General features: G+C 36.4%; 1 protein-coding gene across 1 annotated transcript; it reads right to left on the bottom strand.

Moving 5' to 3' along the window:
* Positions 1 to 659: 659 nt before the first annotated feature.
* On the bottom strand, positions 660 to 7,429 carry LOC124165442. Its single transcript, XM_046542870.1, has 4 exons — positions 7,089 to 7,429; positions 6,636 to 6,705; positions 5,402 to 6,480; positions 660 to 937 (listed from the first exon to the last, which is right to left on the bottom strand). The coding sequence occupies exons 1-4, from the start codon at positions 7,275 to 7,277 to the stop codon at positions 743 to 745; spliced, it is 1,533 nt and encodes a 510-aa protein (XP_046398826.1). The 5' UTR covers positions 7,278 to 7,429; the 3' UTR covers positions 660 to 742.
* Between the last annotated feature and the right edge of the window lie 7,683 nt (positions 7,430 to 15,112).

Here is a 15,112-nt window from a genome sequence, read left to right as displayed (position 1 = left end):
TTCTTTGCGACATGTTCTGCTTTATTTATTTTTTATTTTTTTATTTTTCCACTTCAGCCCTATATAAAGTTGTGGTTGACAGAATAGAACTTCGTTTGTTGTGTGATTGTGATTGCGGGCTTCTGTTCAGAAGATGGTGTAGTAGAATTTGATGGTTGAGTTGTAAGAAGCATGGTTAAAGAAACTTATTTTTCTTCTGGCTAAAATTTCATGTTTTGCATCAGAATAACCAGTTAAGTTCTTGGTTACCATTATAATTTACATAATGCCATAAAAGCTCTGAGTCCTCACAAGAGTTACTAGAAGGAAGTGGTAAAAGTTATGAATGGGCTAATTATAAAAATTTTATTATAGTCAATTGGGGTCTGTAAAAATTCTTATGGTCCCTCATCAATGATGGTTGTGTCGTTACTACGATAGATATATCATAATGTGGTTCACTGGCAGGTCAGGTGGGGGGTTGATTCTAGTTGAGTGCATCAGTAGTCTTAAAAAGTCCCTATATCTATATATGTAATACCTTATATTCTTACACTGGATTTAACTCCTCCACAGTGATGAGGTTCGCTCTGAAGTGGACTTCACCTGTTGTTATGATTTAACTGCTAGTCCTAACCATATTTCAATTAAATACTGCTGCTGCTTCACATGTTCCTGCATCACTTATTACATATTTTAATATTCATGCCTAATTACGTGTCATCACAGTATAAACATTCAATACATACTTATGCTAGTTCCTCTAACAGTGAGATTGTGTAATCAGTGCAGGTTTAACATTGAAACCTGTGTGTCTAATCATTCCTGGCTTGCTATGAAGAATTGTTTCTGCTGGCCCAAAGTATGTTTTTGAGGGCTCACTTTGGTTACAGATCTTGTTGGCATCATTAATATTTGGGGTATTTGTTTGATTTGCACTGTAGGTTGCTTGATCATTCTGTAAGAGAGTTTTTAAAATAGTTACTTTAGTAAGTAGTTTCCCAGAAGAAAATCAAAGCATAAGTCATCAGATTAAAAAGATATTTTGTTTTGAAATCTTCCTGTGAAGTGGCTATTTAAAAATAAATGGTTGGCAGAATGAGAGGCATGTTCAGGGCTTATTATTTTAATAATTGTATGGCAATGTCTTTCATTGTCATGTCATTCAGAGAGAATTGTTTGAAACAGATTGGAAAAAAATGCTAGAATCCACCAACTTTTACTTGAAAGTGGAACAATTGAATATAACATTCTTAACTTGCCTTTATCATCACGCTCCGAAACGAACAATCCAGCTTGAAAGACAGACATTTCCGTGGATTACATCTGAGTTAAAGGCACAAACGAAAGTGAGGGATAAACTGAGAATTAACTCTTATTTGAACCAAAACTAATGCAATATAACAACTATTTATAAGGCAACGCAATCTCGTTAAGCGATTGGCGATCAAGTCAAAACAACAGTATTATACTAGTATTCTCTCTAACCTCACGAATTCAAATGACCTTTGGTGTGAGGTAAAAAAACTCGGTCTAGTAAGACAGACTAATAAAAGTTCAGTTCTCTGGCTATCATTAGATGCCATGAATGAGTACTTTGCATCATGTGGCTCCCCCCTGCCAAACGGCAATGATGTCCATACTCCTAACATCAATCTATTGAACCTTTTGTTCCGTTCAATGACTCAAATTTTTACTTTAACCATATAACCCCTCATGTCTTGCAGAATATCCTACGAAACGCTAAATGAAATTCTGTTGGAATTAATGACATTTCGGTAAAATACCTAAAAGCCTCACCCACATCTGTGATTCCAGCTCTACTTGATATTTTCATCTTGTTGTCTTATGTCTAGCATATTTCCCCCAGTTTGGAAATCATCTTTGATTCGACCGATCTGTAAAGTTAAAACTCCCTTTTCTCCAGGAGATTATCGACCCATATCCATCCTCTGCTCCACCTCAAAATCTAGAAAAGGTAGTGTATTCACAGGTAGTAGATCATCTAACTGCTAATCAGTTATTAGACCCATTTCAGTCAGGATTTTGTAAGAACTACTCCACATGGACAGCCTTAATTAAAGTCACTGAAGATATTAGGCTCGCTATTGATAAAAAGGTGGTGACAATATTGGTCTTGTTTGACTTTAGTAAGACTTTTGATAGTGTAAACCATGCTCTTCCCCTACAAAAAATGAAAAATCTCAAATTTTCAAGTTCATCCCTTGACTGGTTCTTTTCCTACCTAAATGGACGTCATCAATCTGTCAAAGATTCCAAAGGAGACTTATCTAACTGGGTAACAACATCTAGTAGTGTTCCACAAGGTTCAGTTTTAGGGCCACTTTTGTTCTTGTTGTATATCAGAGACCTTCCAAATTGTATTGCTCACTGCAAATACATGATCTATGCAGATGATTTGCAAATCTATTGCCATTGCCTTCCAAAGAAACTCTGTGAATCCATCAATAAGGTTATTTAGGACGTATCTGCTATCACATCTTGATCTAAGTTAAATTTCCTCGTGTTAAACTCCTTAAAATCTAAATCCATTATCATTGGCAACAGCAAGATAGTATCGAATTTAAATTTCACAGAACTGCCAATGATAATGGTCGAGGAAGTAAGCATACCGTTCTGTAACAGGGTAAAAAATTTGGGGCCGACATTAACCATGAATCTTTCTTGGAAAGAACACACGATGAGGATATCCAACAAAATAAATGCAATTCTACATCAATTAAAAATCCATAGAAATCTACTGCCACTTCAGCTAAAAAAGGAACTAGTCACCGCAATCATTCTCCCTCACTTAAGACTAGGTACTGTAGTCTTGTGTACAATGACTTAACTGAGGAGTTGAATATTAAGCAACAACGTCTGTTGAACGCCTGTGTGAGATTCATCTTACGGCGAAATGAACACATTACCCCTTATTTTAAAAAGCTGTCCTGGTTTGATCTTAAATCAAGGAGAAAATATAACATGGCTTGTTATATGTTCAATCTCTTCAAATATGGTAGCCCTCTGTATTTAAAGGATCTTTTTCTCCCTAGTTGTAAACACTAAAAACAGCTAAATTTCCTTTTTAAAAGTTGTGTTATTTGTTTATTGGTATGTTTAATGTTCTTTTTTCTGTTAGAAAAAGAAATTAAGTTATTTCCCAGTTAATTGTTAAATGATAACATTGTATATGTCTATTAGTAGGAATGCATATGACCACTTCCTTTATTTGTTTTCAGATTGGTTTATTACCGTATTAATTGTCCCGCGCACCACTTTAATAATTTCTATGTTCCAAAGGAGTTCACTCCGAAAACAATGAATGAGTTAATTATTATTATTATTGTCCTTATTTTAGTTGTCTGCTTCTGATTGTAAGGGATCTTCTTGTTCCAGTCATTTTTGGGAATAAGAAAATCTATGGTGCCAAAGATTGCCGCCACCTTTTGTCCCTGAAAGATATGTACTGCGTGCATTCCATTTGCAGTGTGTGCTTATCTTGGACATTTTTCTTAATAATCTTCACCACTCCCTTCTTCGTAGAGGATATCCTGAGAACCTTCTGCGTAAGAAAATCCTACACAATACTTACAAACCCAAAATTCATACCAAGAAACAAACCACACATCTCTCCCTTTCCACCACATACTTCCCGGGCGTGCAGGCTTTGAACAGAATCATCAAAAGCCGTTTTCCGATTCTTTCTAACAATGTCACTACTGGAAAAATCTTCTCTAGCTGTCCATCCTTATCCTTCCGTCGGCCGCCAAATCTATCTTCCATTCTCAAAACGACTAAACCACTCTCAAAGTTCACCACCCGTACTAGCTCTTTACCTATCCCTTGCCAACGAACCTGGTGCAAAACGTGTGCTATCCTCATTACCCAGTCACTTCCTAACAAATTTCTCACTTTTCCGCTTCCCTCCACTCCATCCCCCACCTGTACAACTAGTAATGTAATTTATATCCTTTTATATATAACGTAAAAAACCCTAGGATGGGCAGTACCTCACAGAGCACGAAGATGGAAAACTCACATTAAGAACTGAATTTTCGGTGGCATTACCACCTTCCTCGGAGTTAGGTAAAAGACTGTAGGTAGAGGGTAAAGGATAGCTGAGGGAAGGGGAAATAGAGGGGAGGTAGGGTCCAAAGAGGGGGAGAAAAGAGTGAGCTGAGGCAATTAAGGGATTATCGGTGGATGTTTAAGAAAAGAAATGCTTTGAATAGCCAAATGTAACTTAATTCAATAGAATTAAGTTTGATTGGGTGGTCTGTGGGGGGAAGGGAGGCTAAAACTGATACATTGTAACAATGATTGAATTGACGCTGATGAGTGCCCGCATGTTTTGCCACCGGGAAGGATGCAAAGTCAGAGGAAGTGCATGATGCCCTGTGGTTATTGATTCTTAGGTTAATGGGAGTTGAGGATTTGCCTATATATCCTATATTGCCTCATTGAGTTATGTGGTTTATAGGGTAGGTACTTCTATGGAAAACCTGGTAAGTCATAGAAAATGCCAAATGGTCAGGAAGTGACATTTGCTTCAAAATTCAAATGACTAGATTCCTTTACCCCATTCGCAGTAGACGTATTACCAATATTTGGTCATCCCAAGCCCTAATTGTCATTCACAAGATCCTCCAAAAGTTTTGAAATTCATAATTAATCATGTGGTAATTTGTCATGAGGTTAAGATTATTATCCCTTTTAATATAAGATTTTTTTGCACATGAAGATTTACGTTAAAATTAATACCATGAAACACTTTCAAATATTCAGAATTGTTCTGGAGAGAGTGGAAAAGTGTTGGGACTTTCAGTTTGATAAACATTTGAGTGGCCTCTCCTGGGTCTAGTCGGAGTGTCATGGGCTTGAATGCCAAAGCCCTCCCTGAATGCATATCAGTAATTGTTCGAGGAGTGGTTAAATTAAGTTCGTTAAGTGATAAGTCTACGTTCTTTTATCTAATGCTGTAGATTTAGCATTATAAATAGTCTTTTTTGGAATGCATTGTGATGGAAGAACTCTTTTGAATGCCCTCCTCTACCCTTCCTTGGTCATAACCTCGTTTACTCACTGCTATGCAAGTGAATTTATTGCTTACATTCTTTTTGGGACCAGTTGCAGAATGAAGTAGCATGGATGATGCATTGATCAAAAGTTGAATTTAGCATGGATAGTTGGATAATATTAATACAATAGACTTCGGGAAATGTATCAATGACTATATCATGAGGGCAAGTGTGTTTTAGATCTGGTTTGATAACTACCAAGCTTAAAGCAGTTAATGTTGATTATTTACAAATCAGAACAATTTTCTTTCATTTCTTATGTAAGATGGCATACCCTTCATCAGTCTTGTTAATAACTCTTGGGTTTTAAGGAGTAAAGAAGTAATAAAGAATGCACTTACCCAAGTTGGTATCCAAGTTAGATCCCAAAATGGAGTATTTTCATCGTAAGGTGGAATGAAATGTTGATTGGGAAGCTGACAATTGGATGTGTTCACACTTAAATTTGTTTCCCAATCCAAGAAGCCCTGTGGGGCTAAATGTGTCATTGAAGGGCATAGATGTTCGTTCATCATGTAGCTCATATAAGGGTTTTGAATATCGTTGACTCTTTCTTGTCTACACATTTGAGGCAAGAGTGGTGAGTTGTAGTAAATCATAGGTGCTTCCAAGTTACCTCTATGTCTTCCATTGACAAAAAAACCACTATTCAAGCTGTTTGTTATATATCCTGGGTCTCCACTCCCTGAGCCAATATGGTTCGTTGTATGACTTGGAGCTATTTTACGGAGGGAGGAGATAGATTTTCTATTTGTAATGGGAATATTGGAATTATTCTGAGGCGGCATTAGAACAGCTGGTAGGAATATCTGCTGACATGGGGTGTTTAGCTTTCCTGTGGAGATATGGCCCTTTGGAAAAATGGGCATTTTCTTATCTGCCAACAACCCTTTTGGGTGCAAGATTAATGTGTCTTTTTGATGGCTTTTGGTGCATAATTCATCTTTGTCTGAATTAGCATTTTTTTGTGGAGTTTTAAGGTGAGTTATCTCTTTCTCATCATTTGTCCTCAATTTTAGGTCTAAAGCTGTCGGTGAAACATTTTGTGTTAGTTTATTATTGACTTGTTGATTCTTGTTGATTTCACATTCCTTTGCTGTTTGTCTTGTGGATGGCTGAGGACCATTTTTACTTGAATAAGAATGTTGTTTATCCTCCTTCTTCTCTTGAATTGGATGAGTCCTGCGACTATTATTTGTCAAAATGTTTGAATTTTTGGAATTTTCACTACTATTTACTTTGATGACCTTTCTTGAGGTAATATCATTATCTCTCGTGCTGATGAGAACTTTGTTATTTAATTCCATTTTACTATCTTGTATTTGGTTCAATGTTTTGGTATTAATTTTTTTATCTGGTGAAACATTTATTTTTGGCATTGCATTTTCATGGATAGTTAAATCGTCAGGATGGTCTTGTTCTGTTGGAAATGATAGGATTGATTGATTTTAAAGATTAATGACATAAAATTGAAATAGCGATAAAGGATACAAGAATTTGCATCTTAAGTGTTACAAGCAAAATATATTTTATGTCCAGCATGTTCAAAGCAAGTATGTTTGCCGGTATACTTACCCTCTACATCAGGTATTTGTCCATATGCCTTTTTTATAAAGTCATCAACACTCTTGCTTAGTGTGGTATCCTGTTGCAATAAATGGAGAATGCATTTGTATCAGTAGGTAGATCACTTCATCACTTATATCAATTTTCATTCCTTGTCAAGTCCCAAAGTTTTAAGGACACATCCACCAAGTTGTATAAGTTGCCTATTTTAGTATTAAACCATTTATCTGGCAGGATAAAATATAAATTAAAATCTGATTCAATGACTGCCCTGAAATATATCATTAGAATTTAAGAACAGCTTGACCCTCAAATACATAGGCTACACAGCCATGGGGGTGTGTACATCGCTGGTGAGTCATGTCACCTTAGAGCAAGAACTGTTATGACACTGGCCAGGGTGAATGTGTTAACATGAAAACACTAATCCATATATTGACTAAGCAATCAGGCAGTGTTTACCTTATATAGATCATCAAAACTTGTTTCACTCTTCATCTTATTGATTTGTATCATTTTATGAAGAGTGTCCCACTGGTATTGTACCTGACCTCTACGATTTCTCTTTTTATTTCTTTCTAGCTTGTAGAAATGGTACTTATCTTGACTGTTTAATTTGAATTTTTCCATACTCTTGGGCAACGTTTTCATTTAAGTTTTGATCAAGATGCTTCTTGAATATCTTCTGATTACTGACTAAACTTTTCACTAATGACTTCTGCATGGACTTTTATGTTAGTTTATAAACTGTATGAAACAGTTGAATATCACTATGGGTGCCTTTGTCGTTTTCATTCAAACTTAACATCCCTAACATCAATAATCGACGGTTGAATGTCGTAGTTACTTGAAATTGTTGCAGTTCGTCACAATAAAAATTAAGGAAATTCTAAGGAACATTATTTTACTCATACTTCATCTATGATTTCATTAGATTAGATCGTGTTTAAGGTAAATGATAATAAAATAATCTACCGATAATCATCACTGATAGTATCAAATGCTGACTATTGTTGTATATGTAAAATGTTGCAATATAAAAAAAATAAATGTCAGCGAGCAGTCTACTCGCGCATTTTCTGTTCTAAAACGTATAGGATGGACGGAATTTGAGTAATGGTAATTATGAGCATCTATAAAATTTCTATTACTAACTTAATATCATTAAATTATGAAGTTTAAGATGAATGTAAATCATTAAGTCATGGGAGTATGAAGGCCCTTCACAAATCTCCCGCCATTTTATGAACTGCTGAAACATTGGAAAATCAAAACTATTAACGATTATTGTGTAGTAATAAGGTTGTCAGTTTTATTAAAAATAACGGAAAAAATGCTAAATTATGTCAAAATAATACTTTTGGTCCGCTTATTGAACCCTGCTGATTAATTTTGCCAAATCCCGGTGCCGAACCATTCCCCTGTGCTCGTGTAGACCTTCGTGACGTAATGTCACTTCCGGCGGTATGACCCTCAGACGATGGTAGTAGAAGTAAATTGTGAAATTTCGTGTTTTATTGTGTGAATGACATCAGGAAAAGACACCATGGGGTAAGTGAAGTTATTTTGAAGTTATTTTTTTCAGTCCCCGTGTTTTCCAGGCCTGTAAATAGCGTGGGAACCTCACAATTCATCGACGGCGATTGCATGACAGCTGTCAGAGCAAGATCACTAATTTCTTTACTCTGAAACAAACGTGTATCGACGTCTCTGGATTATTGGCTGCTTAAGTATGTGTATTTGGTGTTTTGATTCGCTGTAAACACCGCCACTCGCAGCTTATTGGGGTATATCAGCGATGCAAAGACGTACAACTAAGCATTAGCGCATAGTATCGATTAAGTTTGTCTGAAAATTTGCCTATTTGTCACAATTAATCACTTTTCGTATGGATATAGTACTTTTAGGGACCAGAAGTAGTCCTAGTGAAACCCTAAACGTTCTCAGTTTATTTAGCTTCTGTCAACTTCAAGCTATGTTTTGTAGTATTAGTTCTGCATTTGCATGCTGGTAAATTTTGCAGTTTCGTGACCGTCGATCATTATACATTTCACGATGGATTATATTTTTTGTTCATTAAGAGCACTATCAATTAGATGACACTAGGCTTGGAAATGTAAACATGAACTTCTTTCTTGACTGAAATTTGGGGCATGGGACCATCGGTGTTTGTTATCATATGATTTTTATGATAAAAACGATGCGTCTATAGAATCCTGGATCCTTCTATGTTGTTGTATCATTCATTTGCAGCATTTATTTGGAACTATTTTTTGTACGACTCTCTAAAACCTTTCGTTGGTGGCATTAGAGTGAGTCGATCATGCCGGTATTCCTTTTTTTATTTATCCAATGCACCTCGGGCGTTTCTTGAAAATAGTGAGGCACTTCACAAGCGGTGTCAAATGTTATCATGAGAGATGCACCAGTGAATGGTATTTTATTCATGGCAGCTTAATATACCTCTCTCACAGTTGTGTACGACTTATAACCGGTAACATATTCGTAGGCCATGGTGCATTACATTTTTTTGTCTCTGCAAGTTATGTAAACACTAGCAGATGGCAATCTCATTCCATTGCATATCGATTTTCCATATCTATGTGATATATTGCGAACCAGAGCCTTCACATTTCCGTATTTGTTTATGCATTCCATGTTTCTTCTGTTCTTTTCATTATATCGTCGAGTCACTTTAAGACTCGGATGCTTTCATTATTTCCATGCCATCTCTTTTAATCGTCTATTCATTATGTTTACACACAAAACATTGTTATTCGGTCCGGTTTATCCGACGTGCCGCGATCACCCTGTTTTCGTTTCCCAGTTGTATTGCATTGGAATGTACACGAGGAATGGAATGCATACTTGACGTAATTATACGGAATCGATATTTTTAAAAATTTGGTATAGCAAATAGAAAATCCTCTCCTTTCGAATACTCGTCTTGGAAGTGATAGTCCACGTCCGTCATTCACGATTGCTTCAGACTTGTCTGTGATTAGAAGAAGAAATGAAGTTCAGATAAACATCCTTCGATTATATCGCCTAACGAGGGAAAGTTGCTGTTTCTAAGGCAATTTGCAGTGACCAAATATTTGTCTATGGTTCTCCAACCACCCGGAAACAGGTCTAAGTAATTAATGACTTACCTAGACTTAACTTGATAATTTATCGATCGTAAATCTATGCATATTTAGGTAATAATTGGGAGAAGATAGGGAATTTTATTCACGATTTTTGTTGATCTCCGCGTTCTCGCAGAGGTCCGTTAGATATCCTGAGTCCAAGCCAGTGGAGATAACACTAGTGGTGAAATTTCTTGCAAATTTGGCCTTAATGATTGTTGTAGTAGATTTTTATTAATCATTCTATTGCATGGCATAAATGGTGATAATATAGTATGCCTATAATCCTGTTAGGCCTTTGTTGTTTTTAATGATATGGTTCGTGCGAAGACACGAGGGATATGTATTATCAAATTCGTTTCTTTAGTTTTCTCTTGTTGTTGAATCGCCAGTGGTCCAGCTTCATACTCGCCGTGTTGAGCACTTACAAAACTCAAACAGCTGTGAGGTCACACCCTTCGGTAGTATATGACTCCCAATTTTTTTTCAGCGTGTCGCCCGGCTTTAATCACGGCGTGTTTGTGTCTCATTTGACGAATGGATTTGATAATAAGTTTGTGGCATAATATTGCTAACATTTCATGCATTTTTGTAATTTTTAACAGGACTTTTCAGAGTAGTAATACTTTTCCTTTAATTTACTTTCATGGTCGTCAAATATTATTTAGTTTAAGATTTTTTTCGAATGCTTTAACGCTCTACATTTCACGGTTCAGGTTAAGAATTGTAGGCGCGGTTATGCAACGATGCCCATTTTTAGTGTGATTTTGCGAACGGACTTAGTTGTACTGTTGGACGTAAGGATGTTAGGGACGTAAAAGACGTTGCGAAAATCTCCTTTAAATCATGTTATCTGTGTGTTAAGTTGGCTCTAAGCGTTGTTCGCTCTGAATTATAATCCAATCCTTGCATGATAGCACGTAACGAGTGAGTGAGACATGATTTAACATAATGGTGCTAAGATCTGTTCTATTGGAGTGAAATTTAATAGCAAGCCCGGTTTTGCACCGGAGACGTGGGCGATATTGGCAAAAGTTAATTTTATTCCTTTTTGCTTAAATTATAGAAGTGGAATATCAATGATAGATGCTTGATTTAATCCTGAAAGATTATTCGAATCACAGAATCTGCCTGTGCTGATACGCTCTCAAATGCTATTAAAAAAAATAATTCGAAAGCTAATCTATATGACTGCACATCAATAATTATCGCATTCAATTGCGCCGCGGAATATTTTGATACGAATGTGAGGTTATACATAAAAAATTTGTGTCAGTAAAACGTTCGGATGTGGGCATTTTTATCTGTAAATGAGTGAAGTGATGAAATGCAGGGAACAATGCCAAGAGTTTTCCATGAAGGTAGGCGTAAGATTCGGAATGGCTGGCTTTCATCAATTTGCGAGGGAAGAGAAGACGAGAGTATGATTGAAGTGTGGGTCACTTTTTTTGGCAATAAAAAAAAAACGTTCTTTATGTTCTTGATTGTTTTCTCCAACCAATTAATTTGAAAATTGATTTTTTAAATGGTAAAGTTTCATTTTGTGTGTTTGCTTCATAAATGTATTACTTCCTAATTTGTGGTCGAATTGTGGTTGTTTATGTATTTTCAGTGAACCAGTCGTCAATTCTCTCCATTAATTTCTGCGTCTGTTTTTGTTCTCAGCTGGTTGATTTCTATGGAAGTTGTCCTCATTTGCTTTTGGGAAAACATTGAAAAAGCGGACTAAAAGTTACGCCCGTACGCGCCATGTATTTGTGGTTGTACGACTTGAATTTCCGCTGGCGTTGAGGATTTGGCGACAATTTCGTTGAAAATCTGTAAGAATTTTCTTTAAGAGTGCCAAAATCTCTGCAATGCTTTTGCTAGCATTAAACCTGGTCTCTGGACTGTAAATTTCAATTTTAAGGTAGGAAGTAAAGGACATTGGCCTGTGTCAGCGACTACCCTTTCAATATTAGTCGTATCCTGACGTAGTGCAGCATATCTGAGCGTTTGTTTTTGGCTAAGTAATATATTGAGCTCTTTTGTTTGATGATAGGAAGCTAAATAAGCGTTATCTGACTCATCAATTTATTAACAGCGAATTTTTTCTATTTTCTATTGCCGTAGTTTCAATGAAAATTGTTTTACGTAGCCGACCATCGAAATGTTACCTTTCTGTTAACCAGTTGCTGCGCTTACTTCATCATTTATATTTATATTAATGTACGACGTCAACCACTCTGCTTCACCATTAACCTTCTCTTGGAAGATAGTATCGGCTTTACTGCTTTGGAAATCTACTCACGTCATGGGGTGGGAGAACATTCCAGTGAAAGGAGTTTCTGAAATAATGCCATGACACCTTGTGAGAGATTTTGCTTCTGTCGGGCGATAGACATGGGAGGCGGGTGGTATATTCTTCTTTTAACAAATGAGAAAGCGAGGGCTGCGGAATGTTGGAATTTTCGCGCTCAAAACCGTATTTATTCGACATTTTTTTCATCGTTCCTATCTCCGTCTATTCCTCCCGTGTTAAAACTCTAATGCTGAATATGCCTTCTGTTTTTAGTAATCCCTCGCTAGGAATGGCCGATTTTATTTATGGAACGCAAAACCTAGGAGGATTCTGTAGATTATTATTTTTTTCTGAAATAGTTAATGTTTGTCACTTCCAGATGTAAGGCTGCATTGTTGCTTCCAATTTTTGGTAAAGAATATTTAGTGTGAAGAGATATAGTTATGCAGTGTGGCCAAATAATTTCTGCGAACGTAGTAGGAAAACCTTAGTGCTCCAAGGTAATGTGCATCTCAAATAAGTCTCTTATTATATTAGGTTATTATATAATAAGTCTCTTGTAATTTTATCTTTGTTAACGAAAGTGTATGTGCTTTTTGATTAGAAAATGCTGTTTTTATTACTGTCCAAAGTATTATTACCTCAATGCAATCTAACAAAGAAATAGTTTTTATACTTTAAAAGGATTAATCTGCGCAATGAATGGTTTCTGTAAAATAACGAGGGCTTTGCTCCATTATATTGGGATGCCCACATGCCCAGAGTAAAATCCAAATCTCGGAGAAAAAATCCCCGTAATGCTGATTCTCACTACCTTTGCCTTTTTTCGAGGTGATAACTACCATTGCTCTTTCCTAAGAATCAGTTGTCTGAAGGTAATATACCATTATATACGGTAAGCGATTGGCATTACTATTTTGATTGATATCCGATTTCTCTTACATAATGTGCTGGAGGGAGGAATATAAACCATCATCGTCGCGATGTTTCATGTGGTGGTCTTGAAAACGGAATGGTTTACTTCGTCACGAGAATACAGAATGTGTGATCCTGTGGAATAAGCATTTGAAAAACGAGTGGCATTCTTCGGCATTGGAACTCATGATTTATGTAAATAAGTCTAGCCGAACTTCAAGTCTTACTTGGTAAAAGTCGGTAGTTTAAATTGATAGCGGACCTTGTTTGCTTTAGCCTCATGTTATGCGTGTCGTCTTGAAAGATTACGGGTACCAGAGAAATAACATGTGACTGGAACTTGAGTGCTAATATACAGTCCTGACAGTGACGGTGTAAAATGGGGAAAAATAAACGGTATATATAAATACTTATGTGCTATGTTTTTGAATGGCTGAAGAATTCTTATTAATTGCGTTGAAGGCTGATTTAAAGGAAAGTCGTCTTATTATCGTTATCTCAGAATTTGCAAGGCGTGCCGCGGCCTCCAATACTTCTTGATCGTGGTGACGTATGATTTTAGAAATATAAAATAATTTTCGCAGTGGTTCTAGTTGTGCTCTAATTTATTTTTTGATCCCTGTTGCCTTTTTTTAGAAAATTTTTAAAGACGAGTCATCAGCGTTATATCAGTTCAATTTAGTTGACCCTTGTTCTATAATCACGAAGCTTTTATCGACATCGGTATCTTCATCTTAAATAGGCAATGTTTAAGTTATCCGGAAACGTCAGAAACATAAAAGTAGTTATTACTTTACCTTTTATGAAGTCTAATAAGGTAACCCGCAATGAAAAACTGTAAAAGTTGATTTTTGTCTTTCTTTGCTATTAAATGATCCGTCATTGTCGTATTGAGATTTAAGTGGGATATCCTTGGCTCTCTCAATTTATTTTTATTGGTCAATGTCTTGTGGTATTACTGCTAGGCTTTACTGTTACACTAATATGGAGTAGTTTCTCACACTCGTTGTCTAAATTAACTTCCTCCTAGGGTTCGGTGACAATCTCGTGCTCCGCAGATGCCTATATTGACTTCTTTCGAGTCATTTAATTAGTTGCACGTAAGGAAAGCCTCTTACTTGAATAGGAGCAACAAGTATCTTCCTTATTCTGGAGGTGGTCCTGTCCATATCCCTTTAATAGAGCTTTGTAAATATGATGTGGGGGTTATCTGTTTGTTAACCTTGAGCAAGTTAGATATCTTGCTGAAAATGAGACGCCTGTTCTCTGAGGGGTTATCCAGTATTTTATAGTGCGCCTGTGACCGTGCAACTTTCGTCTTTTCCGTTTATTAGAAATTTATTAGTTATCTGTAAAATCCGTTTTGTCTACTGTTTATCTTTTTACTTTCGTGCTGTTGATAGTTCCAACCACCGTATTAATTTTGGATCCACTGTTTTCATGGTACGGGATTATGGATTCGTCTTTTTGACCGGTTAGTGTACCTAGGAAATGTTTCTCTAACGTGAAACATAATGAAGACACACTTTTGTATGTTCCACAAGAGTTTTTAATACCGACCCAGGTTTCGACAGTACACTATGTCATTATTACCATGATAATGACATAGTGTACTGTCGAAACCTGGGTCGGTATTAAACACTCTTGTGGAACATACAAAAGTGTGTCTTCATTATGTTTCCTGTCAACAAGTTCCAAGTATCGCCATCCAACCTTAAGCTGATTTCTCTAACGTAGTATGTTTACTATTCTCGCGAACTGGAAGAAAAATCCAAAATCCTCGTTGCCATCAAAGCCGCGAATTGGTAGTCTTAGCCTTATGGTTTGAGCTGCCCATATCTGATTATCATTTAATCACGTTTAATTTTTCTCTTTGATTGTGTCGTGCTTCCTTCTAAATTGCCTGAAAATTACATGAAAAATTTTGTGGTATTATGGGAAGTGTTTGACCTATGATCGTGGATGGTTGGTACGTGATAAAGGCCATGCCACTGGTTTCACTTGGATAAGCTAAAGCAAATGTCGCAGCCCTGGAAACAGATTGACTGGGAAAAATATTGAATAACTTGGAAACTTTCCGTTTCAACTATCCCCTCTTTATTCTCTGCTAAGCATTGTTAAACCGACGCAGTGTGCTTCTTTTGCTCGTTACCTCAATTGAT

Source organism: Ischnura elegans, chromosome 9 (assembly GCF_921293095.1).
Source record: "Ischnura elegans chromosome 9, ioIscEleg1.1, whole genome shotgun sequence".
NCBI lineage: Eukaryota > Metazoa > Arthropoda > Insecta > Odonata > Coenagrionidae > Ischnura > Ischnura elegans.
This window is presented reverse-complemented; position numbering and strand designations above follow the sequence as displayed.